Here is a 26,202-nt window from a genome sequence, read left to right as displayed (position 1 = left end):
GGTGATTCTTATTATCTATTGGGTCTTCCCTCCGACTATTGAAGTTTTGGAGGAAAGACATCTTCTGCTTGGTTCCAATAAAAAGAACTTCATCTTGGTCTTTCGTCTCTTCATGTGGAACACTAGGACTGAGGGCTGGAAGTTTAACAGCTTATAATGCTATAAGTTTATCGTTATTAAGACCATCCACTGAAATTTTAAATTCTGACATATTCTGATTTGTGTGACCTTTGTATGTTTCAACGATAAGTTCTCCATCTTCTAGGAGAATAGGAATCACAAACTCATCAAAAGTCGCATGCTCCTTTTGATCACATGGGGAAAGAAATCGGATGTATCTACGAATAAGAGAGTTCCAGGGATAAAATATCTTCGAATAAAAATTCTTGTTTGAACTGATCTTCAGTGTCTGCAGTGTCCTTACCTTACCCCATGTTTCAACAACGCCCTGCTCCGTGAAATAGATCACTCCCTTAGTTGTGCATTCTGCTTCCACATGTCTGAATCTATGGCACTTGCAATATTTTCTGACTTTGGCAAATTTGTGGATTGATTTCCCTGGATAGTTGCACCGAGGGGGTGGGGGTCGCTTGATGATACAGTCTTTTTACATCAAAATCTAGAGTCTACAACTTTTGGTGGTAATAAGTTGGCAGGAACTGGCGATGTGTTTTCTGCTTCATCTTCATATTTTCTCGTTTTCCCTTCAACCTTCCAGATCACATTCGATGTTAACTTCTCACTGGATTTTCTCTTCAATATCCATAAACCTTTTTGGAGGTGATGGAGTTCTCGGAGCATCTCTTCCCGGGTAAGCTGCACATTCTTTCTTGGCGGCATAATTGACGGTTTTGGGATCTGTGGGAGGAAAGAAAGAAGAGAAAAAAATGAATGAATGAAATAACATAAAAAAATTTGGTGTGGTGGATTGGGTAGGGGCAGAGGCTAGAAACCCTAGAATGGGATTAGGGTTAGGCTAGCTCTGATACCAAATGATATCAGAGTTAACCTAAACCACGATGCAAGACGCAGATTTATTACTGACTTAAAAAAGGTTACAATGAAAACTTGAAATAACAAAAGATAGCCCAAAAAGCAAAAACAAAAAATAAAGGATCACAACTAATGACTCAACAAAAAAGACAACCCCTTGATGCGGGAGTCCGGCGATGGAGGCTGGATTGGCTGTTGCGGTGAACTCCGGAGAGGTGGGGCTGTTGTGAAAGAAGTAGGACAACAGATTGGCAATAGTAACGACGTTGAACCACAGCTAGAGAGGAGCAGGAACGTCGTCAGAGGCTGGATTGACAACTGCAATGAAGGTCAGACGGAGGTCTGCGGGGGTGCAAGGAGAAATCTAGCGTACACCTGCAAATAGGACAACTACCAGCAGATGCGAAGCCAAAGGGTAGGAGCGGTGAAGGCCTACTGGAGGGCTGCAAAGCAGGCAGACAACAATAGAAAGAGTGAAACGATAGATAAATATATTGTCAAGGTTGAGTTGCAGTTGGAGCACCACCCGGACCCGTGGAGATGATCACTACCTCGGACAAGGGACAACTAGAGCACAACCTCGACATTGGATACAACCCTTAAGAGGAAAATACCAAGACTAAAACCTGAATTCAGATATAAAAACAAGAGCTCCAACTCTAAGCACATCACCTCCTATTTATAGAGAGGCTTGACCTAATTTAGAAAGAATTTCAACTTTTGGAAAGACTTTTAAAATAAGAAAGGAGAATAAAAAAATTTTCAGATTTTTGGAAAGGCTTTTAAAATAAGGAAAATAAAAAGAGCTTCCAAATTTTAGTATAGGTTTTTAAAATAAGAAAGGAGAATATAAAAAGTTTCATATTTTAGGAAAGGCTTTTAAAATAAGAAATTAGAATAGAATTAGAAAGTAGAGGGGGAGAGGGAAGGAAAGGTGAGGGGGAGTGGGGAGGAAGAAAAGGATTTAAAATTGGAAGTTCTTAGGAAGGAAAGGTGTGGAGGAGAGGGAAGGAAGAAAAGGAAAGGGAGAGTGGGGAGGAGGGAAAGGAAGAAGGGGAAGGAAGGGCAGCAGTCACCTCTCACTTAAGGACCGGCCGGTTCTCCACCGAGGACCTGCGTCAGAGAAAGAGACAGGGAAAGCGAAGGAAAGAGAGAGTGAAAAAGAGAAAGGGAGAAGAAGTGGTATATTTCATAATCAAAGAAGAAGAAGAAATGGGAGAAGCATGAGCTTACTTGCACGTGAATGGCTCGTTCAACTCTGTCGTTTGTCACAGGTGTGTAAGAGAAAGAAAGAGATAAGATAAACAACCAAGTGCATCATGTGAGCCCTCCTCACATGTATTTGATCAAGCAAGTGAAAGAGGAAAGAAGGAGAAGTCGAGTAGCCCTTTCCTAGGTTTGTGAAGTCTTTTCATACTCGAACAAACTCGTTAAGCTCCTACAGCAGGGGAGCAACTCGAACAAAATCTTTATACATCTGAAAGAGGCTAGATTGAGCAGTCTAAGCTCTCACCCAAAGCAGGGTATGAGGAAGTTTTTCCGCAAGCCTTAGACGCTCAAACCAGTAATTGTGATGCCCTAAGAATAGAAAATATATTATGTGCGGATGAAATCCGTACACGCGAACAGGAGTGCTTGGAGGGTACTCAGAGATACCCAGAGGTACTCAGAGGGTAATCGAGGATACAGAGGGTAGTCGGAGAATACTCGATGGTTACTCGGGTGTACTCCACTAATCTCAACGTACGAATTACGCACGTAATATTCTCTCCTCAGAATAAATGGTGGCACAATAATAAAATAAATTTGAGAATTTAGTCCTTAAATAAATATTTTAAACTTATAATTTACTTTTTATTATTTGTAATTGCTGAGGAATTTGGAGAAAATCTAAAACTGAAATTATTTAAATTGTGTTAAATTTTGATAGGAATTTCATGTGGCAACTGAAATTAGGAAAAAAATGTTTTTTTTTTTTTTGCGGGGGAGGTATTCAGGGTATTAATTCTAATTTTAATATTTATTTGTTAGTTTCCTAATTAATTAGTATAATTTTAAATTAAAAATAGGTCTGATTAAGTTGTTCCTATTGCAAGCATGCCAAAAGATGTTTGGGAAAGTCATTTAATTGAAACTTTTTGAAGTTAATAGATTTAATTATGTTATATAATTGACCGCAACAATGTATATTTTCATATAAAGTACCAAATAGCCGAGTATTAGTATTAAAAAATAGAAATAATATAAAAGAATGTCAAAACAATAATAAAGGTGAATCAAAGTCCAATGTGTTATTATAGATACACCTAAGGATTAGTTTGATCGAGGAAAAGGGCATCTAATTCGACTGTACAGATGGATAAACATGTTTTTATTTTAAATTAGTTCTTATTTATGAAAGAAATTGCAATTGTTTTTCTACTGTTTTAAGCACCTTATTTAAAAAAAACAATTCTCATGTCTTCAAAAGTTAAATAATAGAAAAAAATACAAATGATATATGCATACATATGTAGAATTACATGCAGATGGTACTAGCAAGGGGTGCAATATACTCATATGCATAAAATTAAAATGAAAATGGAAATAGAAATAGAAATAGAAATTAAAATAGTTATCTATATTTTTTTTGGATTTTGGAAAAGATTAAACATATATTTTTAGTATACGTTAGCAGATAACTCCCGCTAATAGATATTGTAATCAAAATGAATAAACGTAACCAGAAAACTGATTGATTTACTATTTTTTTTACTGCTCACAATCATTACTGTTTACTGCATTTTTACAAAATATTTTAAAAATTAAAATTATCGCAATATAGAAATATTTTACCCACTTAGTATTCTAACTCCCGCCTCCAACTGCTAACATTTTTTAAGAAAGATTGTTATAGAATAAAAGCATCATAGAGAGTATATGTATAGACGTTAATGAGCTTAGACTGATAGGTATTACGGTTCAGTTTTTATGTTTTATTAGTTGTAAAAATTAAAGACATGTACAAACTGGTGGTAAATTAAAGTTTTATGAAATGGAATGACTTAATTTGTATTTTATATTAATTATAAAATGAAAATTCTGAAAAAGTTAGTTTCCTCTATCCAACCGACTGTTCCAGACTTGATATTCTAAGCTCCTGGCTCGAGTCATGACATAAGACTAAAATAAATATCAGTTGTTTGAAGTGTCCCCAAAAATCTATTTTACGATAAAAATTTTTCAGGTGAAATTGAGTAAATTTCTTTACAAGCTGTAAGGACTATCATGAATAAGACCATTCATCACGTCAAAAAATAATAACAATAAGTAATCTTCATGTGGCCTATTAACCATGGAAAAGCAAGAATTTCAAGTACTGCCTCCAAATAAATTTTAGCAAAACCAAATAAGCAGTTCCTAAACATGTTGGATAAAGAGAACAAATGAGAGTTTCAGATAAAGGCATTCTGCAAATATTTATACCTTGAAAATGCCTCCTAACCAAAATCTGCAGATAAAACAGTAGTCAAGTTTAAGAACATAATCAGTTCAAGGCCATACACAGTATAAATTATACCTAGGATATTTATCATGGGATAGAAAAAAGTAAGATTTACATGCATACCACACAATTCTTATGTATTTACATATCTAACACCTACACTTCAATTTCTACATGCATGTGTCACATTACCTGTACATGAAAAGTCATATTTCACTTTTTAGAAGTTAAAACAGTTTTTCTTTTGATGTGATATAAAAGATTTGAGAGGAACAAATGTTCAAATCAAGGTTTAGTTGTTAAATATGTAAATATATATGACTTGGGTGGTATGTATGAAAATGCCCCTATAAAAAATCAGAAGCACCACATTTGCTAACCATACCTTCCCCCAAGGCTGCGATGCAATGGCCTCAACAGCCAAGGTTTCGATCTTTGAGATTCCTCGAGCCAGAATTTTTGGAATCTGAGAACAAGATACCATAGTCAGGATTACAAAACATTCTCACGAGTGACAATGTGGCAAGGACTTTCCTTTTCTAAGAAAATCACCTGCTATTTAATGTCTCTGTTTCATCCCATGAATCTAATTTCCAAACATCCTTCTCAGTGAGAGGTCTTTTGTAGCCAAGTTGCATGAGTGGAGTAATCCATGAAAAAAATATTTCTGAAAAAGGCAAAATATCCAATGAGTATCAATTTTAACATGGATTTGAAGTATTCCAATGTATTTACCATGGTCAAGGGTTCTGTTACATAAATTATTCAAAAAAAAAACAAGAGAGAGAGAAGACTAATTTCACCATTTTCTAATACACTCACTAGAAAATATGTTTGTGTGCCTCTCGGGGCATATCTGCTCTCCTCCAGAAAGCAATTCATACTGAGTGTTATCCACAAAAACATCACCTCTAATAGGAGTGTATCCAGTATATGGATCCAAATTAGGAACATAGAACACAAGTAGAATGCCAAACAAAAGCTGCATAAACAAAAAATATGGAAGAAGTTATTGCATACTCATAAGGTAAAGCAACAAGAAAACCTGACTTGTGCAAAATCCAAGCCATTACAACAGATGTATTCACATTAAATTATGATAACATATGAGCTAAACTGAGGTGAAGATGCATGTAAGATGACAAAGATGCAAAAAACAGACCTGACAAATTACACCGCTGGTATATATGTTAATTACCAATCTGCAAAATGGAAATTTTCGAGTGAGATGTGACAGCTTAGTTGATAAAATGAGGATAGAAAACTAAGCTAATATAAATTTGTTCTGCTACAACAGTTACCAACAGCAGCGAAAAAATTGTATCCAATAAACATCCAATAAAAGCATGGTAAGGATCTTTAAAATCAAAATATTAGCTTATGGAATTTCTCAAAGTTCGTAAGAAAAAAGAATGGCAGTACAAAAGTGATTCAGCACATTTCAAACATAAATAGTCAAAGGGCCAAATTCCATGCGTTGTTTCGCAGCCAAAAATCGCAAGAAAATAACAAAGAAATTGTGATCGCAAAAAATATTTTTTTTGCAGATTACACAGAATCTTAATATTTTATGCAAGGTGATTAATGCAACAACCAGTCACAAAAAGCACAATCATTTTCCATGAGAAAAATATTAAAACAATACTTAAAAGTGACAGTATTTGATGACTTACTTGTCATAGTACTCCCTTAAGGATAGGAAAGTACTGAAAACAGCTGCATTCCCAACAAGTGCATATATGACTACAAACCGTACGTACCACCGGAATTCATGGATGTAAATTTTAGTTTCCAAAGCAATCATGGCGAGCATACTAAGCCAAGCAACTGCTTCAACAATCAGTGAGACCACCTGACAAGAAAAGGATAACATTCAATAGGTTTAAAATCAACTTTATCACAAAATTATCCGCCTGCTTAATAAAATATATGTAAAGATTATCATTGTAAGAACCAAAACCAACTTGAACCGACCTCAACCCCAACCACAGAATTCACTCGTGTGAATTGCACAACTTGTCTTTCCTTTCACCAAACCAACCTTCCTTGCTGCTCTCGCACTGCCTACACCCGCCAATCACACAAATCATGCAATTTCCTATACCTCCCCACCACCCTGATGGAGCAGACTTCGTATTCTCTTTCTCAAACTCGGCACTAGCCCTGCACCAACTTCACTTCTTATATATAGCATTGAAAGGTTAGGGCTTTGCACTCTCTCACATCTCCTTCATTTCTGCTGACAACTCTCCTAATTCCTCTCTTTCACAACCGTAAAATCCCCTTCGCCTCTTTTTTGCCCTAGTTTGTTCTCTAAGCAATTGTTTTCACACCTCAATCATTAGTTTTCTCTTCACCGAGAGGAACCAATAAGAAACATTATCTATCACTTCACTTTTTTCTCTTCCTCATTTTAAATCGTAATCAAATTAACCTAAATTAATAGTAATAATTATTTTTATTGGTGATGAATTACTAATATTTATATATAATAATAATAATAATACAACAACAAAAGAGCCTTAATCCCACTACGTGGGTCGGCTACATGAATCTTTTTTCTCCAATACGACCTATTTAGTGTCATATTTTCATTTAGTTCTAATAAATTAAGATCATTTTTTATGCAATAAGCCCAAATCTTCCTAGGTCTACTTCTGTCTTTCTTAACATAAATCGAATCTAAAGCATCTACTCTCCTAATCGGATCATCAGATGATCGATGTTTAATATGATCAAACCATCTAAGACAACTCTCTCTAATTTTGTCCGTCACTGGAGCTACGCCAACCCTATCACGGATATATTCATTTCTCATTTTGTCTCTCGGATATATTCTCATTTTGTCTCTAAGTGTAAAACCACTCATCCACCTAATCATTCTCATCTCGGCAACACTTAACTTAGTATTATGCTTCTCTTTTAAAGGCCAACATTTAGCGTTATAGAGCATTGCATCTCTCACCACCATCTTATAAAATTTTCCTTCCAGTCTAAGCGATACTTTTCTATCACACAAAAGGCCCAAAGCATTCCTCCATTTCAACCAACCAACTTGAATTCTACTATTAACAACTGCATCTATATCACCATCACCTTGAACAACAAACCCGAGATATCTAAATCATTCACACGTTTTAATAATTTGATCACCCAAAGTTACACTTCTGTTGCTAGAGCTACTCCTACTAAAATTACATTTCAGGCATTCAGTTTTAGTTCTACTCAAATGAAGACCTCCATAATTCAAGCTTTTCCTGGGCTTTTTCTCGTCTTATCCACAAGAAGGATATCATCGGCAAAAAGCGTACACCAAGTTACATTCTTTTGTAAATGTACAGTAAGACCATTCATAACTTAAGCAAAAAGATATGGGCATAAAGTTGATCCCGATGTAATCCAACAGAAATAGGAAAATATTTGGTCAATCCTCCTTCAGTTCGAACACAAGTAACAGCTCTAGTATATATATCTTTTAAAATGACTTTGAATATAAGTCATATCAACACCTTTCTTCTCAAGAATGCTCCAAAGGACATCTCTTGGAGTTTTATGGTATGCTTTTTTCTAACTCAATAAAAATCAAATGTAGATCCTCCTTATTGTCATTGAACGTCTCCATCAAACCTCTCAATAAATGTATAGCTTCCATGGCAAACATGTCGGGCATAAATCCAAGTTGAGAAATCTTTGTAATACGTCTTAGCCAATGTTCAATTACCCTCTCCCATAATTTTAAAGTATGGCATATCAAATTAATTCCTATATAATTTGCACACTCTTCTGCAACCCCTTTATTCTTAAAAATGGGGACCAAAATACTCTTTCTCCACTCCTCAGGCATTTTTTTTAGTTTTCAAAATAATATTAAAGAGTTTAGTAAGCCAAGAAACTCTCAAATTTCCTAAATATTTCCACACTTCAATTGGAATATCATCAAGTCCTACACACTTTCCACCATTGGTTTTCTTTAAAGCCTACTCAACTTCTTTTTTACTAATGTGACGGTAAAAAATGAAATATTTTATTATTATTAACGATATTAAGATCACTAAGGGCGATCGGATTTTCCGAAACTTCAATTAAAAAATTCAATAAAAAAACTAATCCACTTATTCTAATATTTTTTTCTAAGAAAAGCACTTTTTTAATTTTCATCTTTAATACACTTTACTAGGGTTAAATCTTTGTTTTCTTTTTTCTTTGTTTGCCTAATATACATATATTTTTCACCCTCCTTAGTATCTAATTTATCATAAAAAATACTAAAAACAAAATTTTTAACGTCACAGATTATTCTATATTTTTCTCAGTTCTCTAATCTTTTACAATTAAACCAATTTTTATAACATAACTTCTTATATTTTATCTTTTCTTGCACATTATTATTTCACCACCAACTATTTTTATTTATAAAAACTTTTTCTTTTGATTCTTTAAGTACATCTTTTACTACCCGTTTAATAGTGTTTATTACTTCATCCCACATAGCATTTGTTCCTTCATGAACATCCTAAATTTTGAAATCTTGAATTTTACTCATAAAAATAATTTTATTAGTGTCTTTGAGGTTCTTCCATCTAATTCTACAATGATGAGTTCTAACATTTGTTATGTTGACAACTCTGCATCTTAAAATCTAAAACTAATAATCAATGTCGGGTACTTAAATCATCACTTGGAATAATCTTACAATCTTTACAAACTCGACGATCTCTTCTTCTCATAAGAAAATAATCAATTTGTAATTTATTATATCAATCCTTATAAGTAATAAAATGTCTTCTTTTTTCTTGAATAAAATATTAGTAATAGCAAAATCATACACAAGAGCAAAATCTAAAATTGTTCTATCTTCTTCATTAGTCACTCCAAAATCGTAGCCACGATGAATAATTCTGAAATCTTCTACCACTCTACCGACATGTCTATTTAAATCTACTCCAATAAAATTTTTTTCTTTAAGAGATATCATTTGTGTTAACTCTTCTAAGTCATTCCAGAATTTAACTTTAGTCCCTATATCTAGACCTACTTGAGGAACTAGCACTTATAAAATTAAAAATCTTAGTATCAATAATAATCTTACTTATTATAATTCTATCACCAACTCTATTAATTTTTACAACATTATCTTTCAAACTCTTATCTGTAATAATAATAATAATTGTCACAACATTTGATTTGAAATGTTGGTTTGGTAGCTTAGGTACTTACACTATGCCTTTATGTTTATATCAACAATTAATTGAGATTCTTGTTGTAAGACCTTCAAGTGATTCATAGGATGTCATGGTTGAATTTCAATAGAACAGGTGTCCTATTGCTCATCTCGAGATAAGCAACAATTACTAAATAAAAGATAAATGTATCATTCATTTGTATGGGTGTTATCCTTGTTGATTGAATTAGATTTCTAGCTGCTATATAGAATTGGTACTTTTGCCTTTTTGAGCTTAGTTTTATTATGCATATGTTGTAGGATTCTTACGATATTCATCAAGGAAATGTGTACCTTGATTTATTACTGCACAAATTCTTACATATTAGATTTAATTAGACATTTACAATGATTACTTTTCTTACCCATTATTTCTATTAATTGCAATAATTTTTTTCCAAGTTACAATCATATTATTTGTCAAATTATTATATAATAAATGTAAAAAATTGAAATTACAAGCTTATATGCAGTATGTAGATTGATAGAACCATTCTTGAAGTTGGTTAGCCAAGCCGGCAATTCTATAGAGAAACACCATAGAAAATCAACGTATTTTTTTGGGCTGGTGTCTACCTTCACGATTTTAGGGTTTTTATTAAAACCAACTATATGGATATAAACAGAACTAAAATCGAAAAATAAATTATTGTTAAGTCATACATTAATAAGGCCAAACTAGATTAAAAATGAAGGCGATGAAATACATAAAATTGATTGTCAATGATTACATATTACATTAAAATGATTGAGCATAGTCATATCATCATCGAGGTTAGATGACAATTGTGACAACACTCTTTTGTTTGATAATATTATAGATGCATATAGTAAATCATCATGTTTCATTACTGATATTACACTCTGTAGTGTTGTTTATACTTTAATAAACAATGTCATTTACTAAATTTGATCTATCAAACTCATTTATTGATAATTTTGTATAAAAAGTTCTATCAGATTGCTATGAGAACCTTCATCAAAAGAGTGGCTCATTCAATAATAAATTTACTTTTGATATTTCAATTTTTCTCCCAATTATATTTGTTGGATTTGGGTAGTTTCATTTTTATAGTTATTTTTCCCACTTTAATATTTGCACTGAATGTTTTACTCTCATTTTAGCATATTGTTCTTCAGAGTTGTAGATGTTATTGACCCTGATTTTATAATAATATCAAATTTATTTTTCCTACCCTTTTTTTTTGTATTTTATACTAAATCTTTTCTTTTTTGAAAATACAAATTAGGTTTATATATTCCTTCAACGTGGCTTCCATTATTTGGGTGACACGGGAGCTCTATTGTGGATACCATATCACGGTCCCGAGATCCCACAATTGCGATATTCTGCAAGGAGTGGAATCAATCCCGGGAATGTTGGAAGATTAATCGAGATTGGATCCGATCCCGGTAAAGCATCGCAATCATGAAAGCTGGATCGAGCAGGATTTTTGCAATTTTCCCAACTGCAGGAATTCTTCTGCAAGCAATAACTACCAGCCCTTATAGACCCATATTGAAATTTAATTAATTAGAATGAGAGTTTTTTTTAGATGGAACTATTCATATTTCATTATTTCTCAATTTTAGCAGACATTTGCATGATTTTGCGTTGTTGGATATTATAATATTTGTTTTCAATAATAAAAGTACAGCATCATCTTTTTTTTTTTGCAAGTGTTGTGTATTTAGCTTGTGCAAGAATATGTGATGAATCTACTCGTCGTTCATACGTTATAATTTTAGAGCTATATTTATTATTTTTTGCTGGAACAGCCGCCAAATGATATTTGTCCTCGTTCAAATGTCGTCGAACTTGCATATTATCATTCCCTTATTATTCCATAACAGACTCCCCGCTAAATCCACTTCAATAACATCTTTTAGCCTCCCTAGAACAATATCACCTAGTATCAGAACCCGGACTTTAAATCACTTTAAGCACAAGTTAAAGTGTAGGCTTCCTAGATTTTAGGAGCACGCCCTAGGTGAGAGCCCATCCACCTAATTCTCAGCATAGGCTTCCTAGATTTTAGGAGCCAGCTCTATGTGAGAGGCCATCCACCTAATTCTCAACATAGGCTTCCTAGATTTTAGGAGCACACCCTAGGTGAGCGTTCATCCACCTAATTTTCAAATAAATAATGAAACTTGGCACTTGACCATGATTCACAAACTGATTAAGACACTAGACATAAAGATGCACTGATTCACAAACTGATTAAGACACTAGACATAAGGATGCACCGAGGCATAGTTCATGCTTCCTTAATTAAATCAACAGTGAAATTCTCACAATAACTTAATCTACAGTGAAACTCAGTACACTGGGATCTGAGCTTAGATATTACACTCAAATACTCCTGACAATTGGGGAAACTTGTTAATGCCACATATGGATCATCAGACTAGGATAAGTCTAGGGTCTAAGTGGCGAGGGCGACGACGGCATTGTTTATGTGTGCTTAAATGAGGGATACGAAGAGAGATTATTAGAATAGTATCTCCTACATCAAGGATCTTCAATAAGGGAGAGGAAATGATCCATGATACTATTCGCCGATTCTTGGCAGGATCATTGCCCCGGACACTCTTAGATTGTCAGTATTTCTAGCACGATTAGAGTGACAAACCTTTGGAATATACGAATTTACAAAATATTTACAAAAATAAAAATAAAAATTTTTGAAGCACATTTGAAATCGAGAAGAAAAGAGTAAAACCATCACTTGATCTAAGATGAAAAGAAAGATGTTACGTAAATATTTTTCCCACATTATTGATAGCATATATTCAAAAAATTCCACCACCTGAACTAGAGAGATTCTTCTGAGGAAGAATGCAACATTGAATTTGATCAACCATGCTAAAATGGGAGTAGGTGGAACCAGAGGAGCACACACTAGCAACGTATCTTAGAGGATTCAAGTCATTTACTAGTAATATGGTGCACTTAGAGTCGTATTGATCTCAACTTGATGTACAGACCTTAGTTTTGAAGGAGAAAAAAAAATGTCATTAGCACACCTTACAAGCAAAGTTCAACCCAAGGATCACCCAACAAGGGTACCTCCAGTAAAACATCCAAGCCGACTCCACCTAAGAAGAAATCAATCAAGAGTGAAAAAAATGTAGAGCCCACCAACATTCTCAAATATATCACAGCCAAAAAACGCTTCAAGTGTCATGGTTTGGGTACATTGTATTAGATTACCCAAACAAATGAATGATATTTTTCACTAAGCAGGGAACGGTTGAATAAATGGACAGTGTTATAAAAGAGAATATCAAACTCAAAAAAAAGTATTAGCTTCTAGCCTATGACTAAGAAATGCTAGTGATTCAATATGAGCCCATGAGAGAAAGTCTGGCAAAACTAACCTAGGTTGACTTAGAAAGTCGTGAATCAGAGAAACCAATACCAGAGAAGAGATAGCCCTTGTGAGGGAGTTTTCGGACTAAAAGCGTTGGAACATGATACTTCATGTGTGATTGTCACTAAAAGTGTTAGAACATGTAATAGATTTCATTCCAGGATCAACTCCTCTAAACAAACTCATTTATCAAGCGTGTCCAGTCAATTATAAAAAGAGGGAGAAACATAGTACATATTTAATGGCTCGAGATGTGATTCATGATAATATTTGTTTATGTGCAGTTCTAGTTATACTTGTGCCAAAAAAGGATAAATATTTATTCTATCAAGACACGTATTGATCTCATTTTTTAGGTCTTCCTTTCTCTTTCTCCATAGAGTCTATGATCTAGCCTTAGAATTTCTTATTTGACTTTCCTAAAGGAATGGTACTAGGACCCACGCTACTTAGAAATTAGAGTCGTTTCTTGACTCATTGTAGTCTCATATGAGCGGTTCCGAACCTTCAGTGTTTAGTTGAGTCAATTAAAACATACATATTGAACTCAAGTTGAGTTCCTATAGGGATTGGAAAATCCATAAGAAAAACCCCACAATGTACGACAGGTGACTCATTGTCGAAAGCGGTCTGCTTGACTTTGGTTAACGCTTAGACAAGCACCGGTAAGCACTTTGCTCTCTAACGGCTCAGTTCAAATCAACAAATATCATTCGTCGCGCTGCACATGATGCTAACATAAATTAACCCGATTGTCGACAAATTTACTCGAAAAACCACGGACGCGTCCGAGTGAATTGCACGGAAATCGGTGCACATAACTTAAAAAAAGAAAGGGATGTTTTTAAAACCTAACTCATGCACTCACCACCCCTTTCCTTACGTGCCTCCCATTCAACTGGAAGACCTAGCAAGCACGCGGCACTTCCTCACCCGTGCCTTCTCCTTCGCGTGAGGAGGAGTTGGCCTCTTAGTCCTTGCCCGACATCTCCTGCCGGAGGACCTCCTTCCCGAAGCCGACGTCTGCTTCATACTCCTCTCCATGGTCTGCGAACTTCCTCCTTTGGCAGGTTGACCCTGGCGAGCTTGTCTCCCCGAAGCATTTGGTTGGCTAAGTCCCCTCCTTCCCGAAGCATTAGCTCGGCTGAGCTCTACCCTTCCCCTGCATTTGATGGTGACAAGGCCTTCTCCCCTCTTTTCCATTTTCCTTCGGCTATAACGACCCCTACGGGGAGCCTAAGGAGGAAACACACGATTTTTTTTCTTATCTTCTCTTCCCCTCTTAACTTCTTCCTCCTGAAACCCTTGAGACAATTGAAGGTTCTGTTGCTCAAAAGTCACTCGCCCTTCTCAGATTTACCATCAGAGGTTTGATTCCATTGCTTTGCCAGCTTTTGGATCTTTTAAAGGCAAATTGTCTAAAAGAATTGCATCAATTTTGATTAAAGCAATTTGATCTGATTCCTTTCAGTCTCATTATTCACCCATTTATTTGTCCTATCGGATCTCAGTTTTATGGTGTTGAGCTTGCCTGAGATGTGTACCGGGTTTCACTTTTTTGTTTGAATTTTTTTTGTAGGGCTAGTTTCCTGGTGGCTATCAGAGTTTATAGAGGAATTTGGATATAATAGCTGAGTGGGAAATGCAATGATATGCTCTAATATAATTGCGGCTGAGGATAGCTGGTTTGATGTGTTCTTTGCAAAAATAATAAATAAACGAATTAGGTTGTTGCTGAAAATAAGAGAGGCTATGGGAAAGAAGGAGATGACGAAGATCAAAGAATCTGAGATTCTTGGCCTGTCTTTTCTGATAACTTCACGGTATAGATTCCTTTGATGGTGGGGAGTGCTTTGACACGTATACATTGGTGCATTCACATGCATTGCATACAATTCTTATGTATGTATCATACCTAAGCTTTTGTATTTACATACATATACCTTGATTCCTGAGCAACTACATACCTGTGCTTCGAATTCTTGAATATTTAATATCTGACACCCTAAGCTCTAATTTCTTTATAAGTGTATCATTTTACTTATGTATGAAAAGCTTTATCAGTTTTTTTTTTATATGCTCTGAAAAAGTTGGATGCTATAAATATGAAATTTGGGTGAATATGTCAAGAATTGGATGGAATGTTTGTAAAGGTTTGAACTGCTTCTTTTTACTTTGCTTGCTTGGTGGAATTTTGTTTATTTCAGTGAAATTGCTCTGTTATTCTTAATTTAATCATGCGTGCATCTTCTCCCTGATACTTGCATTAATCCTTGTTAATCCTTGTGAATCACAAATGCATTTTTATGATTATTAATGGATAAGTTCATGAGATCTTTTCTTTGAGGAGTTGCTTGTTTTATGCAGAGAATCAGACATCTTTGATTTTGCTTATGGCATTAGCGATCCTTGAGCAGGAATTATAACTTCATTTTTTTTTTCCAAGAAAAGATTAAGTAAGTTGAGAGGTGATGGAATATTGTTTTATTTTTAAGCTATTCTTACATGCTTCATTTCTGCAAATAAAATGAGAATGGTGCTTAGGAATTTAGGTTCTTTTCCTTCTGCTATTTCTCTACCCACGCTTCAATTGCTCCCCACTCCATACTAAAAAAGAGAGAGAGACAACAGCCACTGCCTCCTCCCACTCAAAAAAAATAATAATAAAATGATTTTCTCCTTGCCGTTTTGCCTTTTTGAAAGCCTCCCTCTCTACTCTCGCCATCAACCAACCAAAGTTTTGCTCAATTTCCAAGTGGGCTTGATAACCTGTATTGAGTTATGGAGAAAGTCCTCCCTTACCCAAGTTATTACCAACACCCAACATAGCCATCTCGGGAAGCTCTTGAACAATGCTTTATTGTGCTGGGTGACTACCTAATCACTTTGGTTAGCTATGCTTAGGAAAAATTTTGTTGTTCCATGATACCGAGAGCAGTTTGATGAGACTTTTTTTCTGAAGCTCGTATTAAATCATGCCTGGTTTTACCGCTTCAGTCCCAAGTGAATGCAAGCACCCTTTTGCTTTGCTGAGGTGAGTTGGATTATTGAATATGTAAATTCATGTTGATTTGTACTTTTCATGGAGAAATTTTTTGGCTGCACAAAGAACGTGACTTCTTGTCTTTAGTGTTAGCTTTCGGGTCACATTTACCAGAGTGATTAGGTGCTGACCTTTAGTGAAAGATTTGCAAAATTGAGAATGAGAAAAAAAAACTTGCCTAGGAAGATTATAGGAGGAGATTTACATACACGCCACCCAGTTTTTTTTTTTTTTTTTTTTTTTTAAACATCATTTTAAAAATTTTTTTTTTTTTTTTTTTTAACATACATCTATACATAAACTACCTTTTTTGGGAGGATTTAAAAAGCGCTGTTTTTGGCTTAATATTCGCTGTTTTTGAAAGGGTTTAAATACTCCTTTTTTGGGGCTGATTTCCTTGTTGTTCGGAGGGTTTAATACTTCTTTGATGGGGCTGATTTTCTTTTTGTTTGGAAGAGTTAAATACCTCATTTTTGGGCTGATTCGCTTGTAGTTTTGAAAAGATTCAAAGGCCGGTTTTTTGAGCTGATTAAAGGCTGTTTTGGAGGGGTTTGGATGCTTCTTTCGAGGTCGATAAAGTGCTATTTTTTGCCCCGTACTTTGCTGTTTTGGAAGGCGTTTAAATGTCGTTGTGGTTGGATTTTTTTTTTCATTTTCCTTTTCTTTTTTTTCTTGCTCAATGATCCGGTTTATGTGTAGACATGTATAATGTAGTGATATATGGATCATCAAGCGGGGCTATAAGTTGGATGGTTTGAGGTTTAAAGGCAATGATGTGAAACGCTTCTGGTGCTAAATGTGGGATAATATAATAGTATATCATGGCCTGAGGACCTTCAGGCAGGGTGCAAGATTGATGTTACCATTCACAAGTACTTCGTGAAAAATTGTATTTGCTTCCTTAGGTTGTTGGTAACTTTAGCACGATTAGGGTGATTAACTTGTGGATCATTTGATTTACAAAATACTTATATAAAATATAATAAAAAAAAATATTTTCTTGTGACACTAGCTACTTTTGATTGCTAAGTAAAAATTTAACCTTGTATGTCTGGCAAATTAAAAATTTTGGATGTTATCCTATACAAGTCCATTTGTTAATCACTTTGAGCATGCTAGGACTTGCCTGTCTTCAATTGCTCTGTTGGTAGCTTCTACCCAATGTTGGACGGGACAAAGCACACAAAATGCTTATGGTTGTCTCTGGATGTCCCTCGAGAATTATGAGTCTAAGCCTATCCCGAATTTGAATTATTGTGGTCAGCCCCGATCTTTCATATATGAGTCACTTCATCTTTTATTTACACATATGACATGTCTTTTGTGTTGTTTAATCTTTCATAATATTTGCATGCTCTACTTGTAGTTCTAACCCCTTTTAGCAGCAGCTTTTAAGGCAGTAGGTACATACTACTACTTTCTTTTTACTGCACTCTACTGCATGTATCTTGTTTATATATGCAATGTTACTATTTTGTTATTTGCTATACTTGCGAGACCCCTAGCATAGAGAACAGTAGGACGCTTGTTTAAGAGGAACCCTGCAGCAAAGCCAGTGACTCAACAATAGTGCATATCTGAACACACTTCTTAAAACACAAATCAACACCACAAGGAGCTTGGAGCAAGCCTTCTGGAACATAAGGCGAGGATGGAAGTGGACAGATGACAACTTCAGGCGACGATCAAGGCAAAACATAAAGCAAATGATGAGCCTCATCTAAACATTTTGTAGTCTTAAACAACTTAAACCTTTAGGATTTTTAAGTTGTTCGTCTAGCACGACATAAATCTTTATTTTATCTTTTAGACATTCTTACGGTCGTATATTGTGCGATATAAACCCTAACTCCTTTTAGAATTTCGAGGTCATCGTTCAATACGACGTAAACCCTCCTGTCTTCCTAAACTATTTGCATGGTCGGACATTGTGTGAATGTAAGTCTTAAACTCTAAATAAATTGCAATATTGAAATATTTAAATAATAACATTTCCAAAATATAAAGCTGGACAATAGGATAGTCTGGGAGATCATTGGGGTTCGCCACAAAATCTGTGACACCTACTTCTCGCCCATTTGGATTTTAAAAGAATAAATGTTCCACATTGAGTCATTCTCATTTGACGTTCTTATGTCCAACCTTGAAAACTAAATGTTGTATTCTTGAAGACGAAACTCCTGATCTTAATCGAGAGTTTTCTTAAATGACTTTGATCATTTTAAATGTAATTAACTATACGGATTTGCCTCTATAAGAAATTAAGAATTCAGGTAAAATAAATCCTGTCTAATTTTTATATTAGGCAAGGGAATTGTCGGTACAAAAAACTCGCAGACCATACAGATGTCATAAGTTCTTTAGTTTATATAATCAAGCCCGCCATCAAGCGATAAGCTTACCTTCAAGGTGTTTTATTACTTGTAGTGTTGTGTTTGCTTACTTAAACTATGATTTTTTTGCCTCATTTTTCAAAATTAAAATACTATTTTCAAAATCAAAATTTTATATATATATATATACAATTTGACAACTGACAGCAGGCTTTTAAATGATATGTCTTTCAGAGTTGTCTTGGGTGAATGTGAGCATAGACTTCATAGAAGGGCTCCCCAAGCTATAAAAGTATGATAACCTTCCTATGATGATAGAACAATTTTAGAAGCCTCCACAGAATAAGGCAAAGCATCTTGTACCTGGGGAGAATGATGCGGGAGCTCTTCCGCAGATACCGCATCCTCGATATCACGATTGCAGCATTATTCTGCAAAGGGCGGAATCGATCCCGCGAAGTTGGATCCTGTGACGATAAAGTAGATTTTCACAATTCTGCAAGCTGAATTGAATGGGATTTCAGCAACATTCCCAATCTGAAGGAATTCTCCCGTATGAAATAGTCGCCAATTTTCAATATTTCTTTAATTAAAATTAGGGTATTTTTTAGAAGAAATTATTTATATTTTATTATTTCTCATTTTTGCAAGATTTTTGCTTGATTTTGTGTCTATATAATATTGTAATCTCTATTTTCTAACTTAAGAAGGTATCATCTTCCTTTTGTCAGTGGTGTGTCTGTAGTTTGTGCAAAAATAGGTGGAGAATCTCATCCATCGTTGTTTCAGAACTCTCTCTTTGTTGTTTTCAGTCGGGACAGCCGCCGAAAAATGCTTATCCCTATCCAAACATCATGAACTTGCATATTATCATTCATTTGTGATCACAACCATCTCCCAGCTAAGTCCCCTTCCTAAACTCGTTTCAGGCTCCCTAGAATGTTAACAAGATGCGCACAGCCATCCGAATTTGAGATGCGACGATCATCGTGAAGAAATATTCACCTCTTGATGACTAGGAAAAGCATTGAATTTTTAGCTGCTAACAACTCGACAAAACTGCAGGTCTAAGGAGCATTTATGCACTCATTTTACTTGATAAAGCAAAAACAATTTGTGGATAAAACAGAATGGTCGGCAGATAAAATAAATGCAAGCCATCATGAAAACAAAATAAAACAGCTGCAACAACCTATACTAAAAACACATAACAAATTCAAGCTTCAATATATATACAGAAAGTATGATGGCTATCGAATATGCTTGGAGCAAAGTAACACACTAACCTCAAAGGGCGCAAAACTGGTCTGCCCATCCAAGTTTACCATCGACAAACCCATAAACAGCCTAATCAATGGCCCTGTAGCGCAATACAAAGCCAAAATCCCCAAGATATAATTGAAGTACGGAGACTTCAAGCGGTATCTTTGAACGGTATAATCTTTCGTTGACCTCCATATTCTGTAAAAGCAACAACCGAATAGAACTAGGTACGAGATGCCGAGCACAATGGTCTCAATACCGCACGGTGTATAAGCCCCGAATGCATTCTCCGCAAACTTCGCCCATTTCCCGTTCGCCACCGGGCGGCAGTACCAAACCAAGGGTTCGAACGCCATCCCTGCTAATGTCGGAGATTATCTTGTTCTTCTAGCAACGGTTCATTCCCCTGACAACACCAAAAAATAACAAATAAGCTGAAGAACGAAAGAAAATCATCCACAAATAGTCAGCTCTTATCGATTCTCTTCCTGAAAATCTTGTTTCGATCAAAACTCAAGCAAAAATATTAGCTCGAACAGCTCAACAAAACCAGATTCGTAAAAGGAATACCTGAAACTCGCAAGAAACCCTAGATGTTCTGCGGACACTGCTGTGCGCCTCGCATTTTTTTTTCCTCTTTACCTGCGATTTTATGCTCGTTATGGGAGGAATCAGGGGAATCAGGAAGAGGAGAATGTATGCACCAGCCGTCAGCGCTGACGAGAGCTGCGGGGAGAAATAAATAAATAATAAAAAGTAGGCTGGCCAAGCGGCATTTACAAATCAACCATCCTTTTATCCTTTTTTCGAATTTACACCCAAACATTAAAATTCAAATCAACCATCCTTTTATCCTTTTTTCGAATTTACACCCAAACATTAAAATTCTTGCTAAAACCCAACTCATATTTTTCCTTTTAATCAAATTCTAAGTAAGGCTGTCAAAAAAACTCGTTGTTCGTGAATAGCTCGTGTTCAGATAACTCGTGTTCAGCTCGCTCGTTAAGTAAACAAGCCGAACACAAATAAGTTTTTAAAGCTCGAATTATAAACGAGTCGAACACGAACAACTCTTTGTTCGCTCGTATTCGGCTCGTTTTAGCTCAAAATTAAAAAAAATTATATAATAATTTATATTAATCATCATTGCTCTTGTGGTAATGTAGTTATGCGTCTTGTTTTACATATATTTTATCCAGGTTCGAATTCATCACTCTATATTTATTTTTTCATTTTAATTTTAACAAGTCACTTTCGAGTCGAATAAGAACATGTTGTTCACGAGCCGGTTTCGAACATGAGCAGATTTCGAACACGAGCAATTTCGAACGAGCCGAACACTAGTCAAGTCTGAGCTCGCTCAAGCTCGGCTCATTTACAGCCCTAATTCTAACAAGTTTGATCGTGTGCTTCGCAAATGCCATTAATTTGTAATTATCAATGTTTTGGTGGCTTGTATGCAATTATCCCAATTCTAAATTTACATGAATATAATTTCAAAATATTCAGCTGGGGGCTCCATGATAACGACATCATGATTTTTATTTTTTTGTCTATAAGCTGGACATTTTGACTAATTTTGGGCATTACAGTCCTAAATGTTTTATTTTTTTTCTTAATAATTTGTGAATTTTAAATTATAAATTGTGTTATTTGAATTTGTTTTATATTTGACAGTTCTTTAGTTTATTAGCATGTCGTGTTAATTGTTTCGAAGTTTCTCTAGTGAGCAGCGCGGACCCAAAGCCTTTGTTAGACTTTGGGGTCACTTAACTAATCTCTATGGCTAGTAACGATCTGATCTCGAACTAGTCTGGGATTGGCATGCATGAATAAATTTAGTGCGGCTTAAAATAGGATCGTGGCTGTTAGATTTGATTTCAGAGTCCGAGCTTAGCCGAGCCGACTCGAAATTGAATCAAACTCGTTCCAACTTGAAATTGAAATGTCATTTTCCGTCTACGACTTTAAGCCACATCCTTGCCCAAAAATGAATAATGTTGTTTCTACCATCGAAGCCTGCTGCTACCTGCTGCATCGTGAGCACCAACATGCTCGGTGGCGAGCACGAGAACAGGCCTCTCGATGATACTAGAAAATTTAACAAGCTTCAAAATTTATTTAAAGTGGAAGGAAATTTGACGAGTTTAGGAAAGCATCATATGATTCTTTTGGAAATATCAGCAAAAGGAATTTCTGTTAGGCAAGCAATTTATTATAATCAACACATCTATTCCTAAAGTAATGCACAGACGTTGGAAGTCTACATGCCTGTTACAATGGGGCATAATCCACATATGTTGCTTATTTCAAATCAAAATTTTAAATTTAAAAAAAATATATCATGAAATTATTATTATTTAGATTAAAAAGTTTTGAAACTTGCTTTTAGCTTCAGCCTTGTTTAATAGTTTTGTTTTTTATAGTTAGAACATAAAAACTTGATGCTTTACAAGGGCGCAAGTCTTTTAAACTTGAATAGTTATTGTACAAATGCACAAAACAAACACACACAACTTTCACGAAATACTTTTGCGCATAAATTTTTATAAAAATTACAACTATCCTAAGCAGACCCTTCATCTAAATGTCGTTCTTGTCCAATGTTATTGAACTAGTTCCCAAGCAACTCTACAACTAAAGCCTATTTGATTAAAAGTAAATCAATCATGCTAGTTGACTTTGGCCTTTTTAGATGTCGCGTGCAAATAAAAATTTGAATTTTTTATGAGAGGTGATTGGGGTTGGAAACAAGGCAACAAAAAAAATATCCAAAAGCACCTTTGCATGCAATCTTTCTCTATTAAGTGAATGATTACTTCTTTTGTTTTAGAGAAATCTATAAAAACTATTATTTCAAGCAACATACCATGCATATTATTGCAACAGTGTAGGATAATTATAAATTATCATAACATAAATACAAATGAAATCAACACGTCATTAATCATGAAATGATTCCTTCAAATTTTACAAGATTTAGTCCAATACATCCGTAAAAGAAAAGATGTATGTGTCATATCAAATTGTGTTCTAGCTTTTCACGCACTTGTCGAATATATAAGAATTAGGTGTATCTCAATTTGAATTAATCATGGCTGGCTTATGATCATCCAAACTATGAAAAGCATTCACAAAACTCAAAATCATTCACAATTAACAAATGAGCTCCAATTTCAAGGTCAAGGAAACTTCTCTGAACATTTGATATTTAAAAGATTAATAAAAGGCAACCAATAACGAGCTTATTTTAAAAAAAATTCCACTATCACAACAGAACATAACATTGTCAAATAACGATTGAAACAATAATATCAAAATATTAAACAAAATTCATATCGTCTCTATGTTGAACTCCATGTCTCCAATGGCGTGTTAGGTTTGTGCACAAGAAAATTCACGTGCTACAAGAGGAATATGGTGTACTAGTAAGGTTATGAAAATAAAAAATCAATAATATCTAAACCAACTATTCCAACAACAATATATTGGATGAAGACCGACAAAATTGAGAAAACCACAAGCAAATTCGGCTATCTTAGATGGAAAATGTACGATTAAGATTAGGAAGTTACTGAATGCACCAAAAAGTAAAGGCAAGGTCGGAGAGATGAAGACCAGTCAATGAGCTGACAAGAAAATTACTGCATTAAATGCTTGTGACCCGCCAAAACATTGAAGTGGTGACTAAAAAGAGAATGTGCAATCGGATAGAAAGAGATCAGAAAATAACCAAACTAGGAAACTAAGAAAACCCACCAGGGCACCACCGAAACCTTATAGGTATACAAACTTACTACCACATGAATGTTGAAGTGGTTGCTCAAAAAGGGAAGAGGGGAGACTGCAGAGGAACACAAAGTCAGTTGACACTCTATAAAACGAGAGAGATTTGAGTTGGGAGTAGTTGTGGGAATGAAAAAAGAGTTTGTGTTTAAGGGTGACTAGCGAATGCTGATGAGGGATAACCAAGACTTAAGTCATAAGTCACGGGAGCGGACAATCCAGATTAAAATGTCACAAGATTTCGAGAGAGGCAGCAAAATATAAAATTTGATTCGATCTTTAACTACTCGATTCGATATGACAATGGATTGAAATCAGATCAGAAATGATTAGATCCTAAAGTTTGACTCATAACTTGGCTCATTCTATTTGATCCGAGCTTAAATTCAAATCAATTTTCAAGTGATTAACGACCTTCTGCGCAACCTTAACTATGAGAGCAAGTTGAAGGTGCACATGGGTTGGGTGTCAGCCCGAACATGCATATCATTATCAAGATAAATGTAAACTTTAAAAACGTTATTTTGACTTGATGACTAATTAATTTTTTTAATGAAAAAAAAATGACGAAAATGAAACACTAAAGAAACTTTTAGTATTATAGTCTGACGAACTGAAACCTAAAAGTTCTTTTAGTAAAAAAATAATTGTTGCTAAAGGTAGATCATTATAATTATAATTATTTTAACAATCATCTCATTTTTTAAGAATAGATGAAAATTTTATAATTTACTACAAACTTTTGATCTTTAGGGTTGCACAAACTCCTAGAAGGATTTTTGTTTTTCTTTATGGTGAAAAATTGAACCATATATGACAAATTAATTGGCCCACTCAATACCTAATTTTAATATCAAGTCCACATATCTCTGCATTTTTTGGGTCTTCATGATTTTCTTAAAAACATTTTGGAGTTATATTTGGATCTTTCAACGGAGCTTTTATGATAAAAAAGAAGTGATCGGTACCAAGCTCGATCATGTCTCGATCAAGCACTTAAAGAGGAGCAAAGAAGTGATAGTAGTTAGAGGAACAAATGATCTATAAAACATATTTGTTGATAGGCCAATTTAGTATCTCGGAGGGACAAAATTCAACAAGAAAAAAATCATTCAATTCTATATCATTAAGATACCATAATGCCCAAAAAATACTCTCGATTCGTTATAAAAGTAAATATAAAAATTTATTCATTAAATATGTAAATACATAAAATAATGTGACATATACTTTAGATTTCAATTCTAAATTGTTTTGAATAATACCTATCATAAGGTTGTTGTGGTATATTGAAATAGAAAGGTAGACGACGAAGTGGAAAATAGAACGATAAAATTCACATCCAAAAACAGAAGAAGAACACAGAGATTTAACGAGGTTCGACAAAGATGCCTACGTCCTCGGGAGAGAGCGGCAAGTTTCACTATTTCAGAAGGGGGAGTTACATACCCATAGGGTTACACATCTATTTATAGATAAAATCCACAAATAACTACAAACACGCCCTCGCTCCCCCCAACCCATTAAGAGACAAACCTCTCCGTTACATGAGACACACTTCTTCATTACAGAAGACACACCTCTCCAATTTCAAGAGACTCCAAATTTCTGATATATGAGCCATACCTAACAATCACCACCTCGACGAATATCCAGCCACTCAGGAGAAAATCTTCACCTTGCGAATATTCAGCCCCTTAGGAGAAATACATCATGGAGATTTTGAAACTCCATGATGTATTTCTCCTAAGGGGTTGTATACTCGCAAGGTGGAAAATTTCTCCTAAGGGGCTGGATATTTGCCGAGGTGAATAATTGTTATGCATGACTAATATATCAGGAATTTAGAGTCGCTTGAAATTAGAAATGCGTGTCTTATGTAATGAAGATGTGTGTCTCTTTGTGGGTTGGGGGGAGCGAGGGCGTGTTTGCAATTATCTGTCGGTTTAATCTATAAATAGATGTGTAATTCTATGCGTATGTAACTCTCCTTTTGAAATAGTGAAACTTGCCGCTCGCTCCGGAGGACGTAGACATCTTTGCCGAACCTCGTTAAATCTTTGTGTTCTTCTTCTATTTTTAAGTCGATTCTTATATTTTCTTCCGCCTAAATTTCCTACAAAGGTAATTATATAGCAGCATTCCAAAAATCTCTATTTACAAATCAATCATTTTCTCTCATCCATCTTTTAAATTCTCACCCTAAAATTACATGGAAGTTTGATTTATAAATATCAATATTTAGGATGCATATATCCCTACATGTTAAATCAGATCAGGTTCGAAAATCGAGTAAAAAGTCGCCTATAAACATACTATAAAAAATAATAGAATTTCCATTGGGCTGGCCTATTGAAAAATCTTTTGAAGCCCAATTAACCGTATGGGCTGCATAGACTTAGGCAGCCCACTCCACATTTCGACGCAAATAATGGCATTTTCGTTAATAAATACTTTTTGGCATAACAAACCATCCCGCCTCCTACTATCAGGATGCGGATGCGAGAAATCCGCATAGGAGTGGCTCGTAATATAAGAAAGCAGACTTCGCTTCTGAGTCTCCTATAAAAATGCTAGTCGTTCAGGGTAATTTAGTAATTCATATATGAATATTTTTTAACTGAGCTAAATATAAATAATTTTTAAAGATTGTTTTATATATTAGCCCAACATAAATGAAAATTTTATTCATTTGTCAGCCT

At 34.9% G+C, this 26,202-nt stretch overlaps 1 protein-coding gene across 1 annotated transcript in view; it reads right to left on the bottom strand.

The window, feature by feature from the left end:
* Positions 1–20,452, bottom strand: part of LOC110029157 (ABC transporter C family member 2-like) — a 93,259-nt gene extending 72,807 nt beyond the window's left edge. The window contains exons 1-8 of the mRNA XM_020731315.1: positions 20,285–20,452; positions 19,738–20,120; positions 6,151–6,329; positions 5,640–5,679; positions 5,300–5,459; positions 5,030–5,144; positions 4,863–4,943; positions 4,459–4,483 (exon numbers count right to left, since the gene is read on the bottom strand). Of these exons, the coding sequence (XP_020586974.1) occupies positions 4,459–4,483; positions 4,863–4,943; positions 5,030–5,144; positions 5,300–5,459; positions 5,640–5,679; positions 6,151–6,329; positions 19,738–20,070 (933 nt within the window). The 5' untranslated portion in view covers positions 20,071–20,120; positions 20,285–20,452. The remainder of the gene's footprint in view (positions 1–4,458; positions 4,484–4,862; positions 4,944–5,029; positions 5,145–5,299; positions 5,460–5,639; positions 5,680–6,150; positions 6,330–19,737; positions 20,121–20,284) is intronic.
* Between the last annotated feature and the right edge of the window lie 5,750 nt (positions 20,453–26,202).

The sequence above is a fragment of the Phalaenopsis equestris genome, unplaced genomic scaffold (assembly GCF_001263595.1).
Source record: "Phalaenopsis equestris unplaced genomic scaffold, ASM126359v1 Scaffold000552, whole genome shotgun sequence".
Classification (NCBI taxonomy): domain Eukaryota; kingdom Viridiplantae; phylum Streptophyta; class Magnoliopsida; order Asparagales; family Orchidaceae; genus Phalaenopsis; species Phalaenopsis equestris.
The sequence above is the reverse complement of the archived record's forward strand: the minus strand, read 5'-3'. Positions and strand labels throughout refer to the sequence as shown.